The sequence below is a fragment of the Stegodyphus dumicola genome, chromosome 9 (assembly GCF_044657685.1).
Source record: "Stegodyphus dumicola isolate Sdum_Otavi_A_Nest chromosome 9, ASM4465768v1".
NCBI classification, from domain to species: Eukaryota; Metazoa; Arthropoda; class Arachnida; order Araneae; family Eresidae; genus Stegodyphus; species Stegodyphus dumicola.
Genome location: NC_140776.1, coordinates 142,912,766 through 142,927,472, shown reverse-complemented (window position 1 = coordinate 142,927,472; position 14,707 = coordinate 142,912,766). Strand labels below are relative to the sequence as shown.

Here is a 14,707-nt window from a genome sequence, read left to right as displayed (position 1 = left end):
CTATTTATAAATATACAATAAATCAATTAAATAATATAGATGAATTAAAATACATTTTCAAGAGCAAAACAACTTTTATAACTTTAAAATCAGAATATATTTATACTTTTTCTTAATGAAATTTTCATTGTACAGAGCAATTTAAAGATGTAAAATAAAAATCAAGCCATCATATAATTTTCATACATCATTAGATAAGATAACATTATATGTACTTCATAACTTTTTTATTTATACAAGAAATTTTTAAAAATTCTCTACCTGCATATCTGGACTTAAACCAGATAATTCACTGTTTATATAGAGTGCAACTTGAACCTGCAAATTATTCCAGAGATTCTAAAGTAAAAAAAAAATAATATTAATAATTTTATTTTCAGGAAAATAAAGAAAAAAGAATTTATTCTAGATTAAGCATACCATCATACATTGAAAATTAATATTGGCACAACTTATAATTGCTTGATTCACAAGAATTATTCCTCTTAATTTCTGTCATATCATCTTCATTTCTAGAAGATAAAAGTACAGTGAGATATGCACACAAAATAAATGTGTGCTTTATGTCTAATATATGTTATGTATAAATAAAAAGGTTATGCAGTAAATAAAAAAAATGCAAGAATAGGAGACACTTATAAAATCCTACCATTTCCTCATACTACCTATTTCTGTTTGACTTGTAATTTTGCTATTATACATATTTAATTCAGGTTATGGCTGCTAAAAATTTAATGATTTGTGCAAACATAGCCGCCTTCTCAAGCATGAAGTGCCTTGCAATCCAGTACGAAATGATACATCTCCAGGATTAAACAGTGTTTTGTAATAAAAAGTACATCCGACCAGTAAGACTGAGCAAACATAAAGAATATCATAACTGTAATTAATTTGAAATCAATGCATCCATTTTTAGTGTCTACTAAAAAATATAAACATTATACTCATTTTCATAAAAAGACTGTGCATAAACAATATTTCTATTACCTACAAATTCAATTGATATTAATTTCTATCGAATGTAAATTCAGTTGTTGGATCTCGAAAACTTATACATAATTATTTTATAATTGGATAAAAGGTACAAACACAGGAACTTCATTATCCTCTGCGCTTAATGCCAGTTAATAAAAAATAATGCAGGAGCGGAGTAGTTGAAAATAATTTTGAAATGAAAGTAAGGGATTATTAAGATAAGAAATTATAAAGAGAAAAAAGTAAATTTATGACAAATAAAAGTATTCTTAAAAATTCCTGTATAAGGATACATATATATATTCCTTAAGGATCACTTATATACTTATGGACATTCATGTATAAGTGTGATATTTAACAATGTGAAAGAAAAACTTAACATTTTAGGCATAATTTTGATGGTTTTATTTTGGAAATCAAATAATCAAATTAAATTACACGCCTACATTTACTTTTAACAAGTTGAAAAATACCCTAGAATTGACATTTATAGATAGAAAATGAAGGATAATAAATTAAGCTGATGACACAGCAAATAAAAGTAGCTATTATTTCAATAATAAATCAAAATTTTTAATCTAGTTTTAATAAGCCAGTTCTACAAGAATTACAAGCAGTGGGGAAGCTACATCAAGAATTCTCAATGAGATGAAATAAAATTATTCTGAAAAAAAAAATATACAATTCTTCTAATTTAATATATTTCAGGCTAACTGAAAAAGCAAATTCATGCACAATTCTTTTTAACTGGCAGCAATGGGACTGCACTGATTGCAGATTATTGGAGACATAATTTCGAGAACTTATTTGCTCATTATATACTGTATTTTTGATATGTCAAAATTAAATATAAAAAATTGTACAGATAATTTAAAACTAAAACTCATAACATGATTTTATATTCCAAAAAACAAAATTAAACAGCATTTTAAAACTACCATATTTACTAGCACATGGAATTTATGAATTTCTAAGCCCATAGGTATATAACTTGGAATGTCTACCTACTCACAAGACTGTTGTCATAGTTTTAAAATTTTGCAGTATATATAATGAAGCTTCATAACATCATGTACAGACATAGATAAACATTTCCTGGGAAATCTTACAAAAGACTACAATTCTTCATCAGCTTCCTTCCATGTACCTTTTTCACTCTGTGTTGTCTTATTTTTTTAAATATATATATGATTACTTTGCCTTCATCTTGAGAGAGCGCAATAGGAACAGAATAGTCTACATCTATCCAAGATTGCACATCCTCTTCACTAACACTAATCTTCTCCAAATATGTAAATACATTCAAGATGTTTGACATGGGCATTTAACTTGCTTTAAAAACCAAGGGAATCTTTGCAAATTGACTGGTCATCTATGAACATGATCACAAGCCACAATTTTACACCAACAGTGAGGTAAGGTAATATTTTTCATACCTTTCCAGGAAAGAGACAAAGCAAATATGGCTTGGGTTTGGTTTATGTGATTAAGGCAAATTCTTGAGAACTATCTGCCTAAGGGGAAGGATGCCTCCATGAAGGACTTTCTAAAGGAAACTAGCTCATACACACGGGGAAAACCACGAAAACGACCATGCAGCTAACGCGTTCCTGGGATTCGAACCTCGACCCAAACTACCAGTGTTCAGTTACATTGGCTGTTGGAGGGCATGCAAATGTGGCATCCTTAACACATAACAGATGGATCATGTAAATTCATATTTTTCCATTGTGACTTCCTAGGATGGCCCACACAGATTTATGCTTATACTTGAATTTTCAGTATGCTGCATTAGTTTTTCATTTTAGCACATTGTATTATTTTTCCTCGGTACCATTAGTATAGAGTAATTTTATAACCTTTGCAATGGAAAGAATAAAAGTGTTTAATATGGAAGATGTGAAAATCTGTGAAAAAATTTAGCAAATAAATTATTCTATGTAGGAAGTGATAATGAATCAGAAAACTGCAAGTGAAACAAGATATATATGATATATTCTGTCAGGTTCTACTTCACAAGGGTAATTGTCATACAATTACTAGACATAAAAATAGTCATAAAAATACTAGACATGTTAATAAATTACTTTGTAAAATGTTATAAGAAATGGCATTGATGTAATAAAACTACAGTGCTCTAAAACCATACATACACATTTATTAAATTCTCCTTTTGACCTGCCCTTTAAGTGTGAACTGTTTCTGAAAATCACGGACATTGCTTTCAAAGTTCTCACACAGATGCATAAAAAGGAATCGGTAGTTTATTTTTATAGTATGGATAATTCCTTGATTCCCTAGCTGTATGAGGCTTGTTACGTTGGGGTTAGAAACATAACCAAAATGTTTTCAATGTTAAGTCCAACAAATGTTAAGATTGTGAGCCTACATACTTGCCTCATAGACCTAAATTTCAGATTTGAAATTACTCTCAAAAGTACTGTTATTTTGATATCACTGGTTAATTGGGTGATGGTGACAATATATTTTACTGCATAACATGCTATACCTTAAATATGATGTATCAGTTAAAAATAAATATAATCTTTAAGAAAACAGAAAACGTTGTGAACAACTATGGAAAGACACTGTAGTTTGTCTTATCAATTCAATTTGTTTTCCAATATTTTTAGCACTTTAAACAAAATTTCATATTGTTTTTTTAAAAAACGTTTTTAACTCACGTTCCACGTTTGACTTCAGATATCACAGAAGGTCTAATACACAATGGTGGAACTGGTAGCTTTGTCAGAATTAAATGTTCTGGCCGTCCAACATGTGGATTCATCAGAAGGAGGGAAATATCCTAAATTAAAAATAATGAAATTTCCAAAATTAAATATTTTGCCCATATTTTTCTGTTAATATTAAATTTCAACTATTATAATAATAACCTTACATGTTTTAATACCTGTACACTGAAATTCAAATCATCAGTAAATTTAGTATTTTGTGTTTCATTAACTGTATAACCTTTTATTGAAATTGTAATAGCTCTATGCATAATGTGAAACTGCAGTACCTATAATGTCATATATTCTAAATGAAAATCAAGTAGACGACTGCAACTTGTAATATACTGTCTTCCAAAAGTTTAGCACATGATGGTAAAAATAAAAATAAAAAAAAAAATAAAAATAAAAATAAAAAATGGCAAAGTAAAGTTTTGATTAACATTGAATTACACAAGAAAGAAAGCCCAAAGATGTACAATGATGAAAATAACATTCAAGTCCTGTAAATTATATGATGTCATTACATTTGGATCATTCAAAATTGACATTTAAAGCTAAAACAAGCAAAACTTAAATTAATAGTGTGACTACTCCAAACTTTCATACAAACTTTAAAATGATTGTCTATGCCTTTAATGTGGTGTTCAAACATAACAAATGGTCATTCCTCAACCATCTGTTTCAGATATCACTGAAGGAAGTTATGAAAATTCAGTTCTAGAATATATGTCAATTCACAATAATATTCAGACAATATATGCATGTAAAAACTGACTACAATATTACAGAGTGTTAAAAGAACACTGGAAACTTTGAAAACTGATATTGCAGTATCATTTAGATCTAGAAAAGCACCATATATTATAAGAAAAACTCATGAATCGAAAATGTTGATAAAAAATCTACCATCAGTTTTATTAATTTGAGACTACAATTCAAAAAGTGTTGATGAACAATACTAAACAAACATACAACAATTACTTGTAAGAATTAAAAATTTTCTCAAGTACATAATTATACAAATATTTTTATAAAAAATTTTAAAAAATTTCAAAATTATGAAAACAGTTGAATTTTAGCATTAATTTTTAATTATTATTTTAAGTATTGGATTAGTTGTTAATTATTATTTCACAAGATGCATTTAAAACTGATACTACCACAAATAAACAAACTGCCATCTATTAAACTCAGCCATATAATAAACTCAAATATATTTGGAATAATAATATTAAAATAATTGGAGTTGGAATCTTAATAAACTTTGGGATTTTATCATCAAAAATTATTCAACAAAACTTATAAACACTTCATATCAGCATTTAAACAAGTACCCTTTATTTTTTTTTATCAGGCTAACGATTCTAAGCAGAACTTATGAGCAAATTGCTCATTAGTTCTGAAAACACCACTTCACTCACTAGATTGAAACCTGATAGAATGTATGTGGAGAGACTTGTAGGATAGAGTACAAAGACACAACATAAAAATGAAAAACCGAACTATAAGCAAGAATGGTGGAAGAATAGAAGAACATCAATGCAGATATTACAAAAAAAAAAAAAAAAAAGAAAGAAAGAAAGAAAGAAAAAGAAAAGAAAACCTGATGAACTGTATGCCCTGACATTTGAAAGTTGTCATAAATGCTGCAGGATATCCTAAAAAATAGTAACCAACAGAAATACTACAATATTTACTAATACAGTCAAAAGTCGTTAATTCGGACACCCATAATTCGGAATGATCTATAATCCGGACCTCAAAACTAAAAACATTCTGCGCATGTGCCGCGTTGACACATGCGCATAGGCGTTTACGCGTGCACATAACGACTATGCATATGAGTGTGCGCAAGTGCAGAATACGTTTTCGCATGTGCGTTTTATGTATAATGGACGTATAAGCTAAATAATTATCTATTTCAGTTAATGTTGATGATTGCGTTGTTCCTTAATTTTCGAATTGGATCCGGCTTATTATTTTTTGCAGACTGTAAGAGCAATTTTATAAAAGTAAGTTTAAAATTTCGATTATATCAAATGGAATTTCTAATATATATTTGTTAATATGTAAAGGATGTAAAGCGAAAGTATGTTTTGAAATCCGAAATCTATTTATCAATTTCACGCTGCTCGGCGGGGGGAACGCCGCGGCGTGCGCGTAATGAATTGGAAGTTGATCTGTCAGCACTATCCTTATCTTCAGGGCAGATGTTTTTATTTTATTTGGCTTATAATTCCTTATCAAATGTAGTATTTCATCTCGATGTGCACCGTCTTTGATATGATTTAAAACAAGTTCCTCGTCATTATAATTTGCTTCCGATAGCGAAGAAAGTGACAGAGGTTATTGAAAACAAAAAAATTTCGATTGGCAAATTAGTCAATATTCTCGACACAGCAATTAGAGGACTTGAACAGCGGAACTTTGTAACTGAACAAAAAATTATGTCTGTTTAATAGAATTAAAGAGAAAGTATTATCACATGAAACGAAGCAAAACTTAAACAACTTACATTGAAAGAAATGTTTAATAAAGTAAACAAATAAATATTAAGCTTTTTCTTTTTGCAAATTTTGATACCCTTTAGATCATAATTGTTCTTTATTTCATAAATTACGGTTTCATACTTTTAATTTTAGTATTTCTGCATGCCATCTTACGAGATTTAAACTGATGATCTATAATCCGGAAAAATCGATAATCCGGAATCGCCGAAGTCCCGACGAGTCCGGATTAACGACTTTTGACTGTATGTGCAGATTTCATTAAAGTGCACAAAGACTTGTGAGGTAACTTTTCTGCTACTTTTCTTTAATTGATTTTCCAAAACAAAAGTTTTACTGTGATCATAAAATAACCAATGTATTTTTCTAGAAGAAATTTATAGATATTATTAAAAAATTCTCATTCTCAAATACTAATTTTTATTAATGAATAAATTAATATTACACTGAAACTCTAAGTGTACGAACACTTGTGGAAGCCACTATGTTTCACATACAGTGTCTCACAAAAGTGATGGGACACTTGTGCTTTACAAAAGGAAACTGTAATAAAATAAATTAAAAAAACATGTAAAAATTTTTTGTAGGTGTGTTTCATACATAAATTTAATAACAATTATTACATAACATACATTTTCTCAAAATAGTAAAATATTAATTTAATAAAAATACAATTGTTTAGAACGGAGCAAAAAATGGCTCACGTAAGTAATGGGACACCACTAGATACTACTACGTACTACAATAAAAATATTTTTTGGAATTTTTATTTTTACTTAAAAGTAATTGGAAATAATTTATAAAATCTCTTCAGTATTTCTCTCCAGTTTGTTTTGGAATTTTTGTGTTTTTTAGCTCTGTGCAGCCATGAATACTAAACGAAAAGAAACTTTGCCTGAAATTCGAAAATTAGTTATTAATTTGCATATTGAATGTGGAAAATCTGTTAGAGAAACTGCTGAAACAGTTAACTTAAGTCATTCAACAGTTTTCAATATCATTAAACGATATAAAAAGAATCATATGATTCAGGATAAAAGAAAACCTGGCCGACCACCAAAGCTATCCAATGGAATAAAGTGAATTATCGTTTGAAATATTAAAAAAAAATCCAAAAATGAGTGTTTCTAAAGTTGCTGCTGATTTACAAGCATTATATGGAGTAATTGTTAATCCTGAGACTATTAGAAGAATAATTCGATCTGCTGGATATCACGATAGAGGAATATCAGCCAGGAAAAATTCTTCGTAAGTGAAAGGATTAGAAAACTCAGACTGGTCGCAAAATCCAACATAAATAAGAATTCTGATTACTGGAATGAAATTATGTTTGCTGATGAGAGTAAATTTAATATATTTGGTTCTGACGGTAGAATCTTGATGTGGAGAAAACCCAGGGAAGAATTTTGCAAACAGAACTTGGTGCCAACAGTACAACATGGTGGAGGAGGAGTTATGGTATGGGGGTGTATGTCGTCCGCTGGAGTTGGTAATCTTGTTTTTATTGACAGTATAATGGATCAGTACAAGTATATTGATATTTTAAATCAAAATTTGAAATCTTCAGCAGGAAAATTGAACGTTCATAACGATTTTAAATTCTACCAGGACAATGACCCCAAGCACACTGCTTTGAACACTAGACTCTGGCTGCTGTATAACTGTCCTGAAATAATAAAAACACCACCACAATCTTTAAAAGTTTCACACTTTAAAGTTTTAAACACTTTAAAAGTTTGACAGTTTGGTTCAAGTCCCAGCTTTAAAAATATATATATAAACATAATCTTTTATATTAATCCTCTTAGAAGGAATGTTTTAAGAAGCTAATTTTTCTCTCACGTTATAGATTGTATAAAAAAAACATGATCTTTAATATGATTTAGATTGTTTCAGCCGATATAAGAATCGGGTTACTCGGTGGTACAGAATAAACACTGCTGGACTGTTTTATTTCTTTGTCATTTAGCAAAAATCTTTTAATTAAAATATTTATCCTTTGGACTTCGCTTTAAACTTTATTTATAGTTAAAATGACTAGAAAATGAAAAGCTGTCTTCAGCTGAAATTCATGTAATTGATATTTTATTCATGTAATTGATTCGCAATTCATGTAATTGATATTTTAAAATATTGACAAGAATGCAAAATTTATGGAAGTCTAGCAATTTAATTTTGTTGTGTGAGCACTGAAAATAACTGTAGAAGAAAAGAAGAAAATTAGGGAGAAAAGTAAGCAAACATTTGCAGGGAAATTTGGCTGTCAGACATACCAAGATGTTTCAAAAAGTTGGACGCTTTCAGGATACTTCAAAGAATTTAGGCGTTCAAAGAGAAAACACTTGGACGTGTACACCAGCAAATACCATCAATTGAGCTTGCGTTAGCAGAAAAGACAAAAACAATATCATTGCAGATTAAAGTGAAGAGAGACTGGTTTCAGACTATATGGTTGTATAAATTTAAATTACGTTATAGAACATCATATCGTATCATAAATGGGGAATGATTTTCTCTGTCAAATTGTTTGAAGATTCAGGAGTTAATCCAGTATTGTATGTAGATGTCACCTAAAGGCATTTTTCTCCCCCTCCTGAAGAAACAGCGGCCGAGCGGTAAAGTCGCTGAAAACTGGTAGTTCGGTCCGAGTTTCGAATCCCACGAACGGCTGGCTGCATGGGCGTTTTCGTGGTTTTTCCCATATGTAACGTGTATGCAAGCCAGTTTCCCTTAGAAAGTCCTCCATGAAGGCATCCCTCCCTTTAGGCAGATAGCCCTAGTATGCTCTGTCATAATTAAATAAACCAAAACCTCTCGATGAAACCAGTCTTTCCTTTCATCTCATACCTTTAAAATGTTTAGCCTCTAAAGACTGATAAAGGCTCTGACGAAATACTTTGTGAAGAACTTTCTAAGGGAAACCAGCTGTCATACACGGTACACATGAGAAAATCCACGAAAACGCCCATGCAACCAGCCCGTTTACCGGGATTCGAACCCCGGAGTGAACTACCAGTGTTCAGCGACTTTACCGCTCGGCCGTTTGTGGGCCTTTATGAAATGGAAGGCGATAACTTTATATAAAATGATTGTCAGAAATATCAAGATATTTCGAAAAGTTGGATGCTTTTTAATATACTTGCAGAATGCCTAGAGAAAAAGAGCAAGAATAAAGTAGAATGCCTGAAGAAAAAGAGAAGTTATATTTTCTCTTTTAATATATGCAGTTTTCAAATGCATCATAGGGCCCACCAGCGGCCGAGCAGTAAAGACGCTGAACACTGGTAGTTCGGTCCGAGGTTCGAATCCCGCAAACAGGCTGGCTGCATGGGCGTTTTCATGGTTTTCCCCATGTGTAACGTGTATATGAGCCAATTTCCCTTAGAAAGTCCTTCACAAAGGCATCCCTCCCTTTAGGCAGATAGCCCTCGTGTGCTTTGCCATAATTGAATAACCCAATAACCCAAACGCATCGTAGTGTGGGTTACAAAGTATTCTTCCGAAAGAAACACAATTCAAATAAATAAAATCAAATTCTGGAAAATTTATATTAATAAATATATTTAAAATGCTCAGTTCGAAGGAATAAATAGAAAATTTCAAAACAATTATCTGAAGAGACAATGCAACACAAACAATTAAAATAAAAGTATAAAAATTTAAAAATTACCTAAAATAATAACTATGACAAAAATATATATAAAGAAAACTGTTTGAAAAAAAATAAACGCTGCACCTTTTTTTACGCAGTTCGAATAGGTAAATAGAAATTTTTAAAACAGTTATTCGAAAAAAAAAAACATGCAACTTAAACAATTAAAATGAAATTCGAAAAAGAAAAAATTACTTAAAATAATAAGTTATAATTAAAAATATAACATAAAGACTATTATTTGGAAAAAAGGAACGATGGTGACTTTTTTCCCTCTTACGGGAAAGGAACTAGGTTGCCATATATTAAGAAGTTCGCCAAGTGAACTATTCTTGGCGCAAACTGAAAAAGTGCCAACTTAAATTAGTGAATTTCTCCATAAATTTCACTCCAAATTTTACAAAATTTCATATTTAGGCGTAATTTGAGTTGTAGAATTGAAATATGTAAAAAAATTGCTATGTTATTTTAGAAAAAGTCCGATTTTGTGTCAAAATACCTATGTTAGAATAGTGGGTACTTTTCCGTTTTGCCGGCGCAAATCTCACCAAGCAGACTTTATTGGCGACAACATACAGTATACACATAAAAAATATTAAAAATTGTTAATTTTAAGAATTTTTTATTTTGAAGGCATAAACATTTTAATATCGCTTAAAATTTTATAAAAAGCCAATAAATTTGTAAAAAGATATTAATTTAAGAAATTACTATGCTATTTTTCAACATCCTGATTCGCCGGTTCGTATCACGTGACCCCAAGCGATCTCATCTCATGTAAACTACTCTACAAAAATCTAATGCTCTCAGTAATTATCTACATTAATTTCAAGTTAAATCTTAATTTGGGACACAAGTTTAAATGCAAGAAATATTTCAATTCGTACGAATAGCTTACTCAGAAATTATGTAAAACTGTAGTGCTTTACTTCGCTAATGTAGTCTCATTAGAATTGATGAATTTAACCCTTGAATTTACCTTTTCTATATTTTCGGCTTCGGGTAAGCGCTGTGATTGCGTCCTAATTGATTTAATTACCGAAAATGGCCTTAGACATAAAACTGAACTATCTGATAAAAATTCTATGTAATTATATGCCAGTATTGAAAGAAACAATCAATCTGATAAGAAAAGGCTGCGACTTGTTTTGAAAATGAGGCGTAAAAGGTTACCAGCGAGGATAAATCGTTTGGCATCGGTTGTACCATTATTGGCGACTTTATCGCTTGCGCCGGCAAAACGGAAAAGTACCGAATAGTGCTATATATAAATCTAATATATATCCTAAGTTGCACTTTCGAGACATGAAGAACACAATTTGAATTTTGTCAATCGGCCCAGTAGAACAGGAGATATAGAACTGTCCCTTTTTTCTTTTTTTTTTTTGAGCAGTGTACAGTACACATATAATGCTCATGTTTTGTGGTATGGTTTTTACTCGTATTTTACAAATTCTTTCGTTACAGGTACAAAATCTATAACTTTATCTCTAATTCTATTATTTACCATGAACTCTGTACCAAAGTAATATTTCTCTTGACAGTAAAATATAGGCTAAAGCTTCTGTTACCTAGTTTTCCCTTTTATAACCATCTTACCTCCTGCACAGCCAGCATATCAATTTCACATCTATTAGATTACTCAGTACTCCTCTCTTAAAAAGTGTGCATACATTACATGATCCAGTTCTCATGCCCTTTTTCATTCCATGTCATCTGAATAAGGCTCGTCTAGCTTTTTCTTCTTGAGCTTTCCTAATATGTAATTTTTTACAGGTGAGGTTTTTGGCCTCACACACAACCTCCAACCTGAAGGATAAGTCCCCTATCCAGAAGCATTGTACCCAGCTATACCTGCAGACACTGGGACCTATTTTAATCGCCTTTTACAACACACACATAGATTACATTGGGACTATTCTTTTGCACCTAGTCACCACAAGGGTAAAAGTATAAAATATATATGTGTTATAAAATGTATGAATGTAATAAATAATTTTTTGCAATTAAGTCATCAATCTCTTTCTTAAATAAAAAAATTTCCAAACTGCACCAAGATGGTTGTACTAATATATAAATATCTTTAAACAACCAAAATGTTGTTGATTAGGGTAGAATATCTTTGCTGCATGCATGATACTAAATTTGATATGCTTCCGTGGTAGATATCTGAAGGCAGACAAAAAAATTTTACAGCAACATATAGCTCATCCTGAACCGATTCCATTTTCTATATGTAATTGACAGCTATTTGATTATTACCAGCAAAATGTTACCATATACATTACAGTCTCCATTTTCAATCCCATAAGCACAATCCTTTCTATGAAAATTGTACAGTCATATGTCAACCTCATGCCTCAAAATAAATTCTCTTTCTTTTTTAATTCATACCCATATTTAAAAGGTATAAATAAGATTCAACTAAAAATAAATTTCGACTTACCTTGCATATTGTTTGCAGAATTGTGATAGTAGACCTAAAATAACCAGCATGGAAGACAGGCAGCTGTAAATCGATGCATCCAAAGTGGCCTACACAATCACTAACTTGTTTACCACAAGTGGCACATTTCTGATTCTTACGACTTGTACCCTACATAACAAAAATACTTTTTTATATCTACACACATACACAAGAGGTTCAACTGTGGGAAATTTCAAGCTGTAAATACTTATTTTCAATACATGGCAAATGTTTAAAAAAGTCTATAAGGAAAAAAATCTGGATACTTCCTTGTTATAGCAACCTAGGTGATAAAGAAGAGTTGGTGACTTAGTATGGCAAGAAACAGTTACCAACATTTCATATGTGCACATAGTTTGTTTCTTCAGCTAGTAAAAATTTTCCGTTTTTCATTGCTAAATACTTAATATTACTATTAATTTACATTCAGGGATAACAGCTTCCATTTTAATGTGTTTACCAATTATTAGCAGTAGTTACTGAACTGTAATCACCAGAAAGTTTTTGTTTAAAATAGTTTTTTTTTTTTTTTTTTTTTTTTTTCCCCTCTGTTATTGATTAAAGACACTTGTTATCATTTATTTCAGTGGATTGTATTTTATTTTTACTTAAAACACTTGCAACAATTTTTTGATAAAAATATATTTCAGGGTACTCCTTGGTGAAAATTGGTGACTGGCCTGCAAGGCACAATTTCAAGATGACTGCTACACAAAAACCAAAATAATAAGCCAAAGAATTGTACAAACTTGGTGTTTATGTACACATCGATCTATTTTCACTTGAAAAAAAATTGGAGAATTGCACAAACTCGGCACTGTGCACTCCCTTCGTCTACGTACATATCAATTTATTTTCACTTAAGAAAAAATCAGGAAAATGATGACGTTATATAATGTTACAACAAAGTTACTCATCACCAAAACTGAACAAAATTTATAGCCATTCAAAGCTCAATAAACTGAATTTTAAATTACACAATGAAATAACATAAAAAAAGAAATATGTATTATCTATCGCATATACACACTACAAAAACGAAATATCGAATTAACCATATTTAGAAATTTCTATGTCTTCAGTCTGTGGCACACAAAATTCCTTAACGGCAACCAAAAAAATTTTCAGAACTAGAATATGCATAATGCCATCACCACATAAATTTACAAAAATAAGAGTAAAATATATCCTTCATAGTGACGGACTGTCGGTGGCCTTTCTTGCAACAAACCCATTCAAAGCCATCTGAACGATCTTTACCTTTGACCATATGCATTTCCTACAAACAAACAGGACACTTATAATGACTACTAAGTAAACCTTCATTTACACACAAGTCAATCAATGCTTTTTTTCCCTTTTGTTCCAAATCGTACAGAAACTTCAGATTAATCTCATCACATACAGCCATTTTATGGTGTACAGCACAAAATAAGCAACATACTTCCTAACTGACATCCAATGCAGAAATAAGTCCTTACGAATATTTTCCCATCAGTCAAATTCACTGCAATCATGCAACCAATCACATCATTACAGGGCTTCCATAACATTCAATTACTCAAGTTACCATAAATGAAAGAACAGTTTGGCGATAATCCGAGGGGCACCCTAAAATATAGACTAACCCAATTTTTTAATTTTAACCCTGAATCCCACAGATTTATTAAAATCCAAATTCTGATATGAAAGCCACTCATAACTTCCATGGTAAGGCAACATTTTTTCTCTTTCTTGATAGATGGCACTGCTACAACAGCCCTTATAGTTAGGTATGGAACCTTCTGACCGCATTGCAATGGTAACATTCAACCATTAAGTCATGCAGTTATTTCAGATGGAAATAGAAAACAAACACAATGTAATAATAACATTAAAACACTAATATAAGATTACTTATCAATAGGTAAAATAATGATTTTTGAAATGATGCATTTGTAAACTCCAGACTTTTTACTTTAACCACTCTGATCTGTTTGTCTTCACCAAAATGAAGCTCAATTATTCTACCTAATGCCCATTTTTGAGGCAGTAGGTTTTCATCCTAGAGAAGCATTAACTCATTTATTTTCAAATTATCTTTTTCTAACACCCACTTGAGCTTTGCTGCAAATTAAAAAGATACTGTATATGTGATTTCTACCAAAAAACTTGAAATATTTCTGTCAGTTTTTTTCAATTAGACAACCAGTTTCTTTAAACACCATGAAATTTGGCTCTATAACAGTATTTAAGGGTCTGCCAATTAAGAAATGAGCAGGGGTTAATACATCATACACATCAATACAAAACGAGTTACAAGTGGTCTTGAATTTAGAATTCCTTCCATATGGATAATGGGTGCTAGGAATTCTTCATAACTCTATCTGGA

At 30.8% G+C, this 14,707-nt stretch overlaps 1 protein-coding gene across 4 annotated transcripts in view; it reads right to left on the bottom strand.

Moving 5' to 3' along the window:
- LOC146995499 (DNA-directed RNA polymerase III subunit RPC1-like) overlaps positions 1-14,707 on the bottom strand; it is a 67,166-nt gene that overhangs the window by 138 nt on the left and 52,321 nt on the right. For 2 of the 4 annotated variants that reach the window (XM_085824176.1, XM_085824174.1), the window contains exons 3-6: positions 12,316-12,465; positions 3,660-3,781; positions 429-512; positions 262-339 (exon numbers count right to left, since the gene is read on the bottom strand). In XM_085824176.1, coding sequence (XP_085680302.1) covers positions 437-512; positions 3,660-3,781; positions 12,316-12,465 — 348 coding nt within the window. In that variant the 3' untranslated portion in view covers positions 262-339; positions 429-436. Of the gene's footprint in view, positions 1-261; positions 340-420; positions 513-3,659; positions 3,782-12,315; positions 12,466-14,707 lie in introns of all 4 variants that reach the window. The other 2 variants (XM_085824175.1, XM_085824177.1) reach the window with 2 other exon arrangements.